This window comes from Neolamprologus multifasciatus, chromosome 18 (genome assembly GCF_963576455.1).
Source record: "Neolamprologus multifasciatus chromosome 18, fNeoMul1.2, whole genome shotgun sequence".
In the NCBI taxonomy this organism is placed as follows: Eukaryota; Metazoa; Chordata; class Actinopteri; order Cichliformes; family Cichlidae; genus Neolamprologus; species Neolamprologus multifasciatus.
In genome coordinates this window covers 16522145-16538489 of record NC_140456.1, presented here as the reverse complement: position 1 = coordinate 16538489, position 16345 = coordinate 16522145, and the positions used below count along the sequence as shown (strand labels likewise).

Below are 16345 nucleotides of genomic sequence, written 5' to 3'. Positions count from 1 at the left end.
CATTTACAGTGGGAAGTCTTAGAGGCTGCAAGAGGTCAGCTACCCATGGTGGCTTCATAGCAACGGAGAGGCTTTAAAATCTTCAAATTCTCTGTTTTTGGCCAGATTGATGGCTTGAGATATGCAGGATTTACATTTTGCTATCTGTTTGTTGCACTTAAGCAACTCATATTGGGTCTGCAGCATGGATGATTGATGCTCTCATTTGATCTAAACATAAATATGAATATTTTAAAACAGTCATAAATTGTATGATGTGTATAGGCACTCCCTCATTATATAGCCAGCAGGGAGGGGGGAAACAAAGATCTGTCTTATCTGTGTGAGATGGATGTGAGTCTGTCTGGGTCTGGACATGGAACGCTGAATCTGATCTCTCGAGATCAGCTTTGCCATGCTGGCTGAGTTTTAACCAGCAGCCCTCTTTCTATGACCTTACCACAGTAGAAATTAATCCAAACTTCAGTCCTTCCTGCACATCAAAAATCTCATGCTAGCAGCACACATTTTTGTTACGATGATGAGAAAAGGAAGTCTATAAGGGCAGCTATGATCATTAAAACAGGACTTTAAGGTCTGTAAGCTTTCACTTTTACCTGAGATTGATTTCAATTCATCATTACATAAAATAATATTGTAATTCAAAAGTTTACAAGCACAGATTGCAAACTATACATTACAGAGTGAAACTTAGATAACATAAATTTAAATTAATACTTCTGAATTGGCAATGTTTTTGAGAGTAAGAACATTTGCAGCTGCCAAAGTTTCAGCGACACTCATTTTCATTTATTTATGAGACTTTTTGTCCCCTTTTGGCTTCCGTACTATGATTTTCTTGTTTAGCCATAACTTATCGCATTTTAATGTGTAGCTGTTGATGTGAACACAAACAGCAGATTGCTGCAAACATCATGATGATGAACATCTTGAAATGCTTATAGTTTGTTTAAATCTATGGAGAGTCGATGATTTTAATTCTACATTTTGATCCTTCTGAGACTGATTTATATTTACTTGCTTGGTAGATGACATAGAAATGTTTCAATTATAGGTAAAAGCCATAAAATTGAAAAAGGAAAAATCACCTCTGGGCACAGAACCTGAAATTAAATTATTTAAACATAGAAGGAAATCTACTATAGTGATTGCACATCAAACATTAAATCCTGCTAAGCTTTCCTGGCAGAATTTATAAAGCAAAATACAAAAATGTCTGCTTGTGTGTCCAGAGAGCTTCCCCCTCATATGTTTCTCATTAAGTGATGGCAAAATAGTAAATTCAGTCTAAATCACTCAGCTGCTGCTGAGGAGCACTCATTACTTCCTCAAATCAGAGCCAGGTGCCTGTTTAAAACCTGCGCTGCCTTCTCTGATAATCACAAAATCTTTGGAATGATTACCTGTCCTGCACAATATGAGACTGGCATGTAATATAGCTCGTGCTGCTGCACCGTGAAAAGAATTGAACTTTTTATTTGTGCTTATTTTTCTCTGTGTGTGTCCTATTTTTCTTACAGATTTACACACGGTATGGAAAATGCTACACTTTCAACTCGGGATTAGATGGCAACCCTTTACTGACCACGTTAAAGGGCGGCACGGGGAACGGCTTGGAGATCATGTTGGATATTCAGCAGGATGAATACTTGCCTGTTTGGGGCGAGACAGGTCAGTGAAGCATTTTTACAGTAACATCTGATTTGCGCAGATTTCCATGTGGAAATCTCATCAGCTTGTTGGTTTATCCCCGAAGTCCTGACAACTGCCACAGTATTTTGTCATCTCCGTGACAAATGGATGCTCCACAGAGGAATGTTGTACATCTCTCACTTTACCTATAAATCTTTGCCTATATATTTTTTTGCACCACACTGAAGCAGACAAAGAAGTGATGCACTACCACGGTTAACCACTTATCATCTTGATATGTTTCTCCAGGTCTACAACTGACATCAGACCCAATAAAACTGCATTTACTGACTTATTGTTTCTCATTTATGGTGGGCCACAACATAACGGGACCATATATTCATAAAATAAATAACATGTAATTAATTCTGGTTCTAAATCTGTTTGATATTGAACCGGCACACTGACACAAGAGTTTATTTCTTATATTAGCTTCCATTAATATGATGAAAGCGGAGGGGTAGAAACCCTGGATTAATGTGACTGCTGGATCGCTAAACAGCACTGGTTTCCGTCGATGACCGTACATGTTGTTGTATTTTCTGGCGTGCTGTATCCACAGATGAGACCTCCTACGAAGCAGGCATCAAGGTTCAGATCCACAGCCAGGACGAGCCGCCTTTCATTGACCAACTGGGATTTGGTGTGGCACCTGGTTTTCAAACTTTTGTGTCATGTCAGCAGCAACTGGTACCTAACGTTCGGCCTCCTCTCCGACCCCAGCATCTTTTGCTCTGCTTCATCCTGTGTTCGTCTCAAAAACCCTTGCCAGCCAGTGTCCATCACCTCTGTGTCACAGCGCGCGGAGCAAAATCAGATCCAGATCTTAGTATTACCTTTGTGTTGAGATGCGCGTCTAATGTGTTACATAGACAGCCGATGAGTTGGGTTAGAGTAAATGAAACTTAGTTATAGCCGCCAAGAAGTACTGATAGAGCAGGGTCAAGTAATGATTGCATGCAGGAATACGAGCATACTGTGCTTATCAGAGCCAAAAAAGCTTCAGACTGCACAGCATGCAAAAAATATATAGCAGCTCAGGGTGTTTAGTTTACTTTTTTATATTGAGTCTTCATTAGTTGGAGCTCAGGAGAAAAAAAAAGGACAACAGCTTTTTATTTGCAGCCCTGAAAATCATCTCTAGTGACACTAGAGTCAAACAGAAGCCAGCAAAAAACATTGAGGACTAATCCACACAGCCAACTTCAGCAGTCTTTAATCATCTGACATTATCGCTGATTAACTCTTTTTTAAAAACCCACACTTTACGGTTTTTAAAGAGAGACTTAACGTTTTCTTATGACTAACTGTTGGGGTTGGCATTTAGCTAAAAGCTGACTATATCTTAAAGGAAATCTACTAAAACTGTCATAATGTTGTTTATGTCAGTTTGGACCATATAAAGGAGCCTGGTGCACTTCTCATTACATTATTTTTTCTCCCAACACCAGTAATATGGAAAAAACGTGCGTTATTGGATGAGAAAGATGACCCACGGCTGTTTTGTAGACATATTTTAATATGTGCTATGATTTGATGACACGGTAAAAAGAGAAGCAAAATGGCCTGTGGCCGGTTTGTTGACCGAGTCCACGACACTGGCGTTGCTGAAGGATGAAAAGTAATAACTATAGTTAAGCCCGAATTGATTGAAAAGCCCGTGTGCAAGGTCATAACGCTGAGCTCACATGGATTTTCCATCCAAATCTAATGAAACAATACGGCGCTTATGTGATCTGCCAGGAGAACAAATTCAGACTCTGTTGCTTTTGTGCACACTAGCGTAGCTCACAAAGACAAAGAAAAGTCTTTGATTTTCAAACAGAAACACTGACAGAATAAGGAAATAGCCTCTGACAAACAGAGAAGCACTCAGTAAGTCCCAAGAAAATGGCGGCAGTGCCACAGAGGATTTTAGGTTTTTGCAGTGATTACCTTTGAGATCAAGTGTATTTGTGCCGCAGGCTCGTTAAAAATTTCCACCGTATAATCAGTTCTTGTGAAGTCATGATGTAACGGACGCCTGAGCAGCGATTTAACTTAGTTTCTTTAGCAGTTAATTAAGCCTAATTTAAATGATTTTGCTCCTAAATTGAATTGGCTCGTTCACCTCACAAGCTTCAGCGTGCTAGCAGAATAACATGGGATGGTTGAGGCACGGTTGGTCTCGTGAAACAGACACATGGACACCACAAGAGATGACAAATGTAACTTTTGGGAACTTGCATAGAAATGTATCTTTTTCTCGTTTTTCTCTCCTTCTCTCTGCAAATGTTGTTGGTGCTGAGAGTGTATCATCATTCAGCCATTTCCAAAAAAAAAAAATAAACCTGGTCTGTTACTCACCATCACAGAGTTTCCTCCAGGAGGCAAAAGTGCATGGTTTGCCATTTACAATCATGACATGAGCACCCACACCACTGACAGCTGAAAGACGTGTTTATGGCATAAACGATGTGATGACTTAATTAGATTGTCATTATAAACTCTGGCCTGCATTCGTTTCACTCAGTGTCCAACGAGTGACATTGCTCTCGGTGCAATAAGAATAATAGCACTCGTGATTTCGAGGCTTTACATTTGTAAATCTTCTGTCGGAGGAGTTTAATTTTTAATAAGAGACTTTGACTTGTGAGCAAAGAGAAACATCGATACTCCACCACCAACAGTTAGAAGCGATCTGTTGCTCAAGACTGAGTGAAAGTAAGAAGAGAATGGCTGAATGACAACCTACCAGTCCTGCTTGGGACTCTGACAACAGGATGTTTGTCTGGAGGGGTCATTTTCTGTCCCCTTGCCTTACTTTATCTCCTCTTATATTTCGATAATGATGTGGGCTGTGTTCCCTCACCCCTTACCCCTAGATGAGACGTCCTATGAGGCCGGCATAAAGGTACAGCTTCACACTCAGTCAGAGCCTCCTTTCCTCCACGAGCTGGGCTTCGGGGTTGCCCCAGGCTTCCAAACATTCGTTTCCACCCAAGAGCAGAGGGTAGCGTATGACTGACTGGGCTTGCTGCATGCCACAAAATACTGTATTGTACATACTCATTAACTTCCACACTTTCATCTCCTGGTCCCGCCCTCTCCAAGGAATGGACCCATGTGTGCCCCCACTACCCCCCCACCCCCCTCTGTGTGGCTGAAGCAACGATATGTAACAGTGTCTGCAGTCTGTCCTTGTTGCCATCTCTGCTCTCTGTCCTCACCAGCAAAGAGCTGGAAAGGTGTTTTATTTCTTTGAGCCATTCATCCAAATCTGTGTCTTTATCAGAGCTGTTGTTTGGCTTTACCCTTTCACATCCACATCTGCTTTTGTAAGCATTTTGTTTTTGCTTATATGTGTTATCGGGGTGATCCACTGGACCTCTGCTTAATCTCATCTGCAGGGACCAGACAATGTGATTCATTAGGTTTTATTACCCATGAGAACTCTGGCATGAGTTTATAGTCTTGATTATATTGCACTGGGGTTTTATCTCCAGTGTATCTCCACTTATGAGAGTCTGTGGGCTAGAAATGGAGTTCAATAAAGGCTTAATCATGTTTGCCAGTTTAAATCCACTTCTTTTGCGAATTGCACTCTATCTCTGTCACTTTGTATTGGCTAAATGACAGTTACATTGTCAGAGTTAGCACCTGGTTAGAGCTGGTGGAAATGATTGGGAATTACAGTGAACCTTAATGTGACAATGGAGGTGTAATTTCTCTGAGAAATTTCCCAGGAAGAAGCCTTTGGCAGAGATTGTTGGCTTGCTCCCCACTGCAGTTAGCGGCTGAATGCGCAACTACCCAAGCATCGCCGCCCTTCATAAATAATTGGCTTATTTTTGTCATGAAAATAAGTAGCAGGCAGAAAACAAGACACTTAAAAGGGGGGCTGGAAGTCTTGTTGGTGGTTAGAGGCCACGCTGTGCAGCACACCAGAGAGGAAGTCCCTTTAACGTCAAAGCAGATCTCACACAAAATGGGGCACGCTGCTGCAGCTCAAAGACGGATGGCGAGGTCTAATGTTAAGTGTGAATTGGGTCCTTAAAATTCACTTGTTAAATATTCTTCCCTAATGGATTCATTTAGAATTCTCAGAGTTATTCATAAATGTAATGACCTGCTCTCACCTTATAATGAGAGTTCTACCACTAATGAGACCGCAAACTGAGTGTACACTACATCTCCTCCTGATTGCTAAATTCATAGGGATATTCAGGGTAGTTGTGTAATAAACACTCATGGGCGTCAATGAGAAAATATAGGTTGTTAATCAACAGTAAAACCTCTTTAGAAAGCTTTCATTGACTGGATTATTCATTTAGGTTAAGCTACCGTTATATACTACTTATTACCATAAGAATTTTTCTTTAAAAAAAGCTCCGTATGTTGTCTCTTAAATTCAATGAATCCTCCAGTAAACCGTTGATTGTTTTCAGTTCCGTTCTCAAGGTTGTAAAATTTGTCCATTGATTGTGGTGTCCTGTCTGTATCTACATATTTTACAGATTTCTCGTAAGCTTGTCTCTATCCCCATGGTACTCTGCTTTCTACCGGGGCCTAGACCTGCATCAGTAACGTTATGCATGATGTCTGCTTGCTGCTACACATGAGCGATGATGTTGTTCCGACTGGACGTTTTATGCCAGTATTGTCTGAGTGCACATTTTCATTCAAGTGCTTCTGTATTTTCTTTTTTTCTTTTATGTTTAAGACATTTGTGTTGGGTTTTGTCAGCTTGTTGTCTCCCTTTTTGAACTTCTGCTACACCGGGCTTGCATTATGGTATTTGATGTGATCCTGTGTGCTGATACACTGAGGGCAAAACATGTGCTGCTCACTCTTTCAGCTTCAGTACCTCCCACCACCTTGGGGAGATTGCAAGTCTACTCCCATAGACTCTGATTACTTCTCCACGTACAGCATCACTGCATGTCGCATCGACTGTGAAACACGGTACCTTCTGGAGAACTGTAACTGCAGGATGGTTCACATGCCGGGTATGAACTGAGAGTTACTTGACCAATAAAAAAAACCCCATAAATCTCTGTGCCCTCGTGTTGCATTTATAAATAAGTAATCATTTTCACTTTTATGTTGGTTCAAACAGGAAACACAGCCGTTTGCACACCTGAGCAGTACAAAGATTGTGCTGATCCAGCTTTAGGTGAGCGCACACACTTTTTTTTATTGGATTAAGTGTAAAATATTAGTGTGAGGTATTTGCATTAACAGCGGTGCCACAAGCTTGTTGTATCCTGTAGATACTACTTGTGTGAGCCTTAACTTCAAATTACTTTAATTCCAGATTGTGCTGAAACAAAAGCAATAAAGTAAAAATCATTGTTTAAAAATCCCATTAGGAAGATTTGTGATGTGTCTGTGCTTCGCTGATATCAAATAAATCCTGCTGAGTTTTTTCCCCCCCTTCCTCTGTTTTATGGCTTCAGTCATTATTTGCTTTCATGGAAAGTGAACGATGGCAGCAAATGTAGCTCTGTTGTGCGTTGTGTGGGATATTTTTAGCAGGGCCTCTGGATACAGGTTTGTTTGATTCTTCATAGTGATCGCAATATTTTGAAATGACTTTGATCATCCACAGACTTTTTGGTAGAGAAAGACAACGATTACTGTGTCTGTCAGACCCCCTGCAACATGACTCGCTATGGCAAGGAGCTGTCCATGGTTAAGATCCCCAGTAAGGCATCTGCTAAATATCTGGCTAAGAAATTCAACAAAACTGAGCAATATATTGGGTAAGTATTATTAGCTAGTTATTTAGATAAAGGCCTCTTTTTCCTTTTCCTGTTGATGGATGGATGTACTGTGGTATAGCATGGTCTGAGTCTCCATCGTTCACCTTCAATGTAACAATAATGAATGATAGTTATGCAGGAGATGTGAGTTATCATTCGTTCTGTTGGGAAAATGGCCCTGGGGGAAATCTGATGGATGTGCTCGTGTGTGTCCTCTCTCCAGAGAAAATATTCTGGTGTTGGACATCTTCTTTGAAGCTCTGAATTATGAGAAGATTGAGCAGAAGAAGGCCTATGAAATTGCTGGACTTCTCGGTAAGATTCTTGCAGTTTCATATTTGCTGTGAGAAAAATAAATAAATAAATAAATCTGACCTCAGAATCAGCACCCTCGGCGGGCATCCCCCCCGCCGCATATTTCGCATATTGTGTTCATCCCTGGTGCTTTGAGGTTCCCTCTTTGAACTCGTGAAACAGGCTGAGCATGTTTTCATAATCTGATGCTCTTGCAAGGGCAGCTGCGTTTGTGAAGTTGGGGCTGGTTGGACGGTTTTGACAATTACGCTCAGATTCCTCAAAGAGATACAGAATTCAATGTGACAGCAAGGGGGAGTGGTTTCACGCACCATTGTTTAATTACCCGTATCTGTTAATCTCTCCCTCTGTAGGTGACATTGGAGGCCAGATGGGGTTATTTATTGGAGCCAGTGTTCTTACAATACTAGAAATATTCGACTACCTATATGAGGTAAAGTCATGATCTTTGTTAAAGATTTCTAAGCAATAACTAAATGAATTCTTCTGTTTTTAGATCACATTAAATTCATTTTTAGTAACCTTTACATTTTTTAATTCAGTAGTAGAGAACTTATGGCTTTCTTGTGGAGTCTGGAGAGCTTAGCATAAAACATAAAGTGTCTGCTACTTAACCTTTACATGCTGTTCATATTAGCTGCCTGCACAGTATGGTCTGGGTCAAGAATGGTCTCATAATAAGTGTTTATATCAAACTACAGATCTATTTAAAATCCAACAGTCCATATAGACAATCTCACCTCACAACAATCTTCTTGTTGTGAGGTGACAGTGCTAACCACATCCACTCTTTTACAGATTTAATGTCTGTGTTAGGGCACACTCTGACCCCTGTATGACCGCTATTCCAATATATTGTCACTCCGGTGCAGTTTTACTATTTACTACTTTGAAATTCCCCCGTGACTGTTCAGAGACCTTCAGGATTCCCTCAGAGACCAGCAAGTACCCGTCTCTCTGGGTTCCCCAGTATATGTTGTAGAAACACAGACAATTCTCATGACAGTGACAAGATTCCTGTTGAACTCTGTCACCAGTGCCCACAAAGAAATGTACAATTTCACAGGTTTCTAAAACAACCATTTCCTATATTTGACCCATGCTGGTGGATCCAACTCAGTAGATTCGATTTAATTCAGTCCAGCAAGCAAATGTAAGGTTACGATACTACAAACATGGATAATGTAATAAATGTAGTTAAACTGCAGAGATTCTGGTCAGATTTGACCCGGAGCACAAATGTAGAACAGTATAAAAGATATTTTCATTTTGGTGTATTTTGGTCTCTTTAGGAAAAGACATAAAATGTTTGTTTATCAGGAAGACATCATATGTGATGTGAACAGTATGTAAGGGTTAAAATGTTAAATTGGAAATAATTCTACTCAAAATATACCTAAAAGTATTCTTAACCTGAACATCTTATAAGACTTCAAGCTTTTACGCAGTTTTTTTATGCAAGATACGATGCTTCATCTTTGTAGATGCTGTCAGCCTCAGTATTGATCCTCTTCACTCCCCAAGAAAGCAAACTATTGGATGAGTGAATCTGTGAATAATGCTTTTCTGATGTTTTTTAGGTGTTTAAAGATAAGCTTTTGGGTTACTTCATTCGCAAGAAACGGCCACAGCGCTGTCAGAGCGACAACCTGGTAATTTTTTAGTCCCTAAGAATACGCTTGATTGAGTGAAGTGAATGTGATGTACAAAATAAGATCAGGAACAATGGTCACAGCAACATCAAAATATCTGCTCACACTTGAAATGCTTTTAATGAACAGCACCAGAGAGAAAGCGAAGGCATTATGCCATCATTAGTTTCAATTAGCCCTGCAGAAACAAAATATTTTTCTAGAAAACACAATCATTAATCATACGCACATATTTTTACTGCACAGTGGGAATGCATAATTAGAGTAGTATTAGACGCATACAGTACTTTCTTTACATGAACAGAAGCAGCATAAATTATTCCCTGTAATGACAAAAAATCTGGGATGCACATAAGTATTCCAAAAGAACAAATTGACTTTGTGCCCGTTTTCTTTTTAAGCTTTTTCCCCAAGTGATTTGCCACTTAGTGCGCTTAAATCTCAGTGCATGGAGAAGTAGAAGTAAAGAGTTTGACCTGGTTTCTATTGGATTTTATTCATGACTCATAAACTCTGTTTATTGTCAGAGGTTATCTCATTTTATCCCACACACCAACCCAATGTTCAGTATTTCCACACTATATAGTCGCTTCTCAGCGTCACCCTCTTTTGTACTATTACAGAGCTGTTATTGTTATCCGGGTTTTACCACCAAAATTCTAAAGAGATTTCATTAACATGGTAAAAACAAAGCAATGAAAACTGTAGTACTGCGAGGCGTTTCAGTCATGCCCTAAATAACAGCATTTTCATCAAACCCTGTGGTTTAGCACGCTGCATCCAGAGGCATCTCCACTCCTCCTGTTATGCAAGTTAGTAAATGATTAATAACATACACACATCGTTTTAGGATTAGCAATGAGCTGTTGTTCAGGACAAATCAAGGCTTACAACATATAGAAAGAGAGATTTTAATCACTAGAGTCACACCCATGCAAATAGTGGGTGGTTTTCATATTTATCTAAACAAAATTCTCGAATCAACAAATTATTGCATAACGTAGTTTAACTGCATGTACTTTACTATTTCGCAACACTCGCTGTGAAAATATCAGTGCATTTGACAAGTGCTAAATACCTTCGGTCAAGCTATAAATAGATTTTATTGATCATATTGTGCGTAATGCCACTCTGAAAGAGTGTTAAAAAGGTAGAGGTATAAATTCAACAAAGTCCAGCTTTCTTTGTGTTTGCTGGCTTGACAGAACTTAAAACGTCAGTGGTTAGCAGCTTTCTCTGTTAACCTGAGCATTCTGCACCATTCTGTGTGTCCTCAATTAAAAAGGGGTGTTTGACACGGCAAGCGAGTCTTTATGCACACAAAATGATCCCTATGAGTGCTGCCTACTCCTGTCAGAGATGTCAATAGATGATGATGATGATAATATAGTGGTAAATATCTATAAAGAACATAAAAATATAACAGTAAAATGCAACACTGTCGCAAATGAGACAAAAGTCTAATGCTGGAGAAAATCGTTAAACTGGTGATTTAACGCACAAAGCAATAAAATAAACATTTTAACACCGAAATAAACAGTGCGGCTGTTTGTTTCTAATGCGACCGCAGCATATTAGAGCTCTGAAGCTTTAAACTAGACACGTTTAAACATTAAAGGTTTCTGTCCCATCGCCTAATAAAGGAGACTTCAGTGCTTTAGCTTGTCAATAGATCAAAGTGAAATTAACTTTATTGACTGAACAGGTATTCTTGGTGTGTTGCAGCTGCAGTTCCAGCATTGTAAACGAGATTTAGCAGCAGATTAGGATCATCTATAAAATGTTATTTCTCTTTCCGCAACATGGAAATTCAAGCGACAAAGGGATGCACAGTTTGCATTGCAGCAACTTTACACTTTCATTTGTGATGTTAGCTAAACAAGTTGCACATATGAAATATATTTTACCAGCAGATACGGTTCACTTAAAACACGCTCCTCAGCCAGCCTCCTAAATATTTTAAACCGAGAAAACTCGGAATCTGCTGTTATCCATGTTACCACGGTGATTTAGGCAGGTAAAAAAAAAGCTACTTGACATAGAAAACTCTGACTTTTAGCTCGACATAGCTCCCTAAGCCATGGATCTCACTTTGTAGTACACACCTCAGGGCTGGTTTAAGTTTTACCTCTTTGATAGCCAGGAAGCTTCTTCAAGCCTTATAGTAAATCTAGTCAAGTCTTTAGGAGAACTGCATGTTAAATTAACTTGTCTGAAAAGTATATACAATCAAAAGTAGTAGTAAATGTAATGTATCAACCTTTCTACTTTAGCTGACCTGATATATTTCTGCTTGCAGTATGGTAGTCAAAATATTTTTTAAAAATCCACATTTTCTCAAACTCAACTTTCACTGAAAATAGAGCTTGGTATAAGAGTATAAATAGTGTACATTTTTTAGCATCATCATTTTTTCTTTATATTTAGAATTCCATCATCTATAAAGCTACATGAGCTAGGTTCTTCGATATTTTTAAGGCAAATATCAGATACTTTCAATATGGAATCTCAGGGTGTAGCTCAGGTAAACTTGAGTGATGGGCGCTTGAAGTCCCTGAAATATCTGGATGCCTGATCTGTGACAGCAGTTTCGGAGACTGGTAGAAACTACAGTTTTCCAGATGTGAGGCTGATTTTGGTTCATGTCTTGGAAATATTACAATGAATTTTGGTGAAATTGCGTTTTTTCCATGTTTAAGCTTTAATATGTGTGGAACCCTTTATCTGATTTGGACTGTGCTTCATAATCTTATGTGCTCTGTCTGTATATGAGAGAAGCCATAACTAAAATATCTGTCCCCTACCTGCAAAACAATGTTTTTTACAGGCCTCAAAATATGCAGTCAGAGATTGGGCATCCAAATATTATAAAGGATCTATCTTGCTGTTAACTTGAGCTACACTGCAGAGAGTCGACCTTCACAGAGATAGTTGCACTAAAAGAATTTGAAGGAGCTAGCTCAACAGGTTTCCTAGATAATGGGATTTTTAAAACAGCCCCTTAAAAACGATTATATAAAAACATCTAAAAACACTTCCTAGTTACAGTCGGGACCTGTCGTTTATTTATTTTAGCTAATGAAATCAGATAAATACCTACCTGCAACATCTCTTCTTTTCTGGTGCTGTCATAATGAAAAGCATTTAAGTAGATTTTTGTTAAGTGCAGAAATTGTCTTTTGTCCCTGAGTTTATTCAATCTGAGAATTTGCATTCCTTGGCTTCATGCTGGAAATGAAAGCTGTGCTCTCTGTCATACATTATTAGAGGTAAAAAGACAGCATGCAAAATAAGTTGTGGCCAATTCTGTCTTCAAATCTGTTTGAAAGTTGTGGTTTTGTTTCTGCATGAGGGCTGTGCTCTTGCATGCTTGGGTCAGTATTGAGTTTGTTAGCTGTTGTAGAGGAAAAGATCAAAAAATATGTTTAATGTCTTTTACAAAAGTGGAGGTTTATAGATTTTAAACAAAAATATCAATCAGGTGATTCTTTTAGTCTTTTTTTTTATTAAGAAAAATACTAAAACAGCAGGAAAGAAAGCTTTCATTTAGTGGGATGCACTCAAGCTTTTATAGTGTTTTCTCTTCTGCACTCTGCTCCATTCATGTCATATGTTCACCTCGTTACAATAAACCATCCTCTGTACTTCTTTTTTCTCACATTTAATTATGTTTTTTCAACTAGTTCACTGTCACATCTCCACTCAGACAATCTGTTAATGAAGCGCTTTAATTGTTCAGGAGACATCCTTCTGGGTGACACTGACTTTAGCCTTCCCTGCTCATTAAGAAACCCCTTCCTTCAGTGCTTTAATGATATCACCGTGTTCCCTTGGGAGTTTAACTGATAGCATTTACATTGTATTTTATTTTCATTTCAGTCACCCTCACCCATCTTTCTTTTCATCATGTCTATTCCAGGAGTTTCCAGAGAACCCAACCAGCCCTGGTGTCACGCCTAATCATGCCCCCAGGTAGCACATCCCATTGATAATAGATGCTCCCTCCCATGCTGTCCCTCTCTTTCATACATACTTGAGATCATCACATTCATCATTTTCTCCATGGTTACAAATGATTTGGTTGGCAGTCAACAAAAGAGAGGGGTGATTATCCAGCTGTAGCGAGCACTTTTAATATCTGCCGCCGTGTAAGAACAGGTTAGTTGTTGTCTGCTTTGACAGAAGGGTGCTGGGCCGACAGAAGGCTGAAGTTGGTTGGATTCTCCAAGTGTATAAAGATCTTATTCTCTGCAAAACTTGTTCCTTCCACCAAATAATGATGCTTTTTTTCCCCTCGTAGGATAAAGTGTACTCCTGTGAAAGCATATCACATATTCATTGAATTGCACAAAACTCTGAACAACATGAGATCTATTTGTTTCCCTGCAGCACTAAGGTCTATTTAGAGGCAATGCATCGGAAGGTCCGAGCCAGATAACATCACTAGATGCATTACTTTGTGATGTTATCGCAGGCCTGCATGCAGTGAGTTTGCACAAAGATAGAAGGTTCTTTGTCAATGGGACTACCGGTGTTTGTTATCCACATATCTGCAGTTATCTGCTGAATAAGGGCCTTTGTACATGACGAAAAATGCAGACATATGTGGATGTTACTACTTGCATAAGTATCAGAATTACACATGCTAGTGTTAAACCAGGACTAAAAATCTGCTGTTTTCTTTCTCTTCTCCCTCCTTTCATTCATCTTACCCCATCATCTTACCCCCTCAATTTATCTTCTCATTACATATGAAACATATGCAATGTGGCTGATGTCGAAACCCCTGAATCTGTTGTACTCTTTGCCTCATCATTGTGCACATATGTTTCTGTCATTCATTATCCTTTCATTCACAATCATTCCCCCATTTTTTCCTGTTTTTGATCAATTTCTCCTTGTTCCATTGTTTGTTTTTTCTCCCCTCTGCATCCCTCTACGATTGTATTGGCTGCTCTCTTTTTACCTGCGGCTCATTTATTTCCTCCATCATCTGCATCATCATCGCTCCCTGCATCGCTCCTCCCTTAACCCGGTTGAACTCGTCTCCCCTCCTCCCCTCCTCTCTGTTTCTTGCAGAGCACCTGTGACACCCTCCGGAGTCACTCGGACAGTCTCGGATTCACGCCGAACATGTTACCTCGTCACCCGACTATAGGCAACTTTGAGGAGTTTGCTTGTTGACAACATAAAGCAGGGGTTGGGGATGGGGTGGAACATCTGGGTACTTGACAGCAAACTGTGAAATCATTTTAACAGAGAAAGGCTCTTGAGTGTATGCTCACAAAATGCGTAGTACAGTTTATCAATGCCTGAATAGAAATAGAATACTATCATCAGAAACAAAAGAGACCACTTCCAAAACACAACTCAGGTTTAACTGCCATGTCAAGGCATCCATGTTAATTTACTCATGTTTCATTCAGTAGATTTGTTTATGTTATCGAGTATACAATACGTGAGGATAAACGTGTTCAAAAAGAGGAATCTGAACTGTGTTGCGATGAGTCACGTGGTACTGCTGTGCTAGTATTGATGTACATCAATCAGTCTAGTTAAAACAAACGCATGTGGATTTGTATGTGTAGCAGCGTTTATCAGTGTTATGCCTCCAGCATCTAACCAATGCTGTATTGAGTGACCTTATAGCAGTCACGTTTTAACGGAAGAGCCTTTTTAGACATCTGCTCCACTTTTAATGAGCTGATTGTTGACGTGAATTAAAACACTAGACTAGTGTTGAATGTTGCCTTTTGCTACTATGGGGCTTTAAATTGTCTTTAATTAGACATGTGTGCTTACCCACCTTCGAAACACGAGAGGAACTTGATGATTTGTATATATGCTGTTTTGAGACTCCTGAACTACATGGTTTTGTTGACTTTAGGCTTTTTTTAAGACAGTGAGGGTAAAAAAAAAAGAAAAAAAGTCAGAAGGCAAAAAAAGGCAGTTGATTGTACTGTTATATTTCATTTTCAGTCATATTTCCATTTTTTTATATAGTTGCTGCAGAAATTGTCCCCATAAAAGCTGGCCCTGTTTTCAATTGAATTCGCTCCAACAGAAACAATCAGAATTTCTTTTGCCTTTCCTAATAGTTCAGTTGTTTTCATCACAATGTCTTAAAGATTCATCAGCACAATCCCCTGTGATAGTAATCTATTCTCTATTGAAAATGCTGTAAGTAGAGTTTAAAAGGCTTGCTGGTGACATTCCTAAACTTGACAGAAATTTGTAAATACCCACAATCAAATGCCATGAAGAAATTCTACATTCTCATGTGAAACACGTCATATATATACATATAAATATAGATATATAAATTTAAAATACAAAAAAAAAAATCTTTCTTCATCCGTTCTTACACCACAAGGAATTTGGACTTTCTATCTAGGTGGACCGTCAAGTGTCTTTGAGTACAACATGGATGGCAGACTTTATTAGGTACAAGAGACTTTGCCTCAATACATCTACAACTCACTGCACCTCAGCCCCATTCAGTTGATTTATATTAGAAATGCATTGTAAAATTTTACCATTGTAACCTATTATTATTACGATTATTATTATTATTATTATTATTATTATTACAGAATATGTAATAAGTCACAAATAACAGTTTGTGATGTATAAATGATCAAGTATAATAAACTCTATATTTACTCATCTTACTCCTCATGTACACAACTTTTCTTCGAACCTTCGTGTCAGTCTACTTCCTTTCTCGTTTAAATAACACAGAGCGTGTTATTTAAATATTTCGGTTTTGATTTGTAGGTACTATAAATACTGGGAACCTTTTTTTCGTGAAACTTTCATGTATAACGCCAGTCAAGTGAGTGGTGTTCATAACTCTGTAGCTTTATTACTCTGTTGTCTGTGTATTAGATGACTGTTGATGTGAAGCACAAACCCTTGGAAATCAGCCATCACTGGAAAGCC

The 16345-nt window shown here is 39.0% G+C and overlaps 1 protein-coding gene across 6 annotated transcripts in view; it reads left to right on the top strand.

Moving 5' to 3' along the window:
* asic1c (acid-sensing (proton-gated) ion channel 1c) overlaps positions 1-14613 on the top strand; it is a 99768-nt gene extending 85155 nt beyond the window's left edge. For 3 of the 6 annotated variants that reach the window (XM_085139872.1, XM_085139874.1, XM_085139869.1), the window contains exons 2-11: positions 1521-1671; positions 2255-2382; positions 6530-6680; positions 6791-6847; positions 7283-7436; positions 7660-7751; positions 8105-8184; positions 9332-9403; positions 13323-13375; positions 14483-14613. In XM_085139872.1, the coding sequence (XP_084995998.1) occupies positions 1521-1671; positions 2255-2382; positions 6530-6680; positions 6791-6847; positions 7283-7436; positions 7660-7751; positions 8105-8184; positions 9332-9403; positions 13323-13375; positions 14483-14561 (1017 nt within the window). In that variant the 3' untranslated portion in view covers positions 14562-14613. Of the gene's footprint in view, positions 1-1520; positions 1672-2254; positions 2383-4556; positions 4685-6529; positions 6681-6790; positions 6848-7282; positions 7437-7659; positions 7752-8104; positions 8185-9331; positions 9404-13322; positions 13376-14482 lie in introns of all 6 variants that reach the window. The other 3 variants (XM_085139873.1, XM_085139870.1, XM_085139871.1) reach the window with 2 other exon arrangements.
* Positions 14614-16345: the final 1732 nt, after the last annotated feature.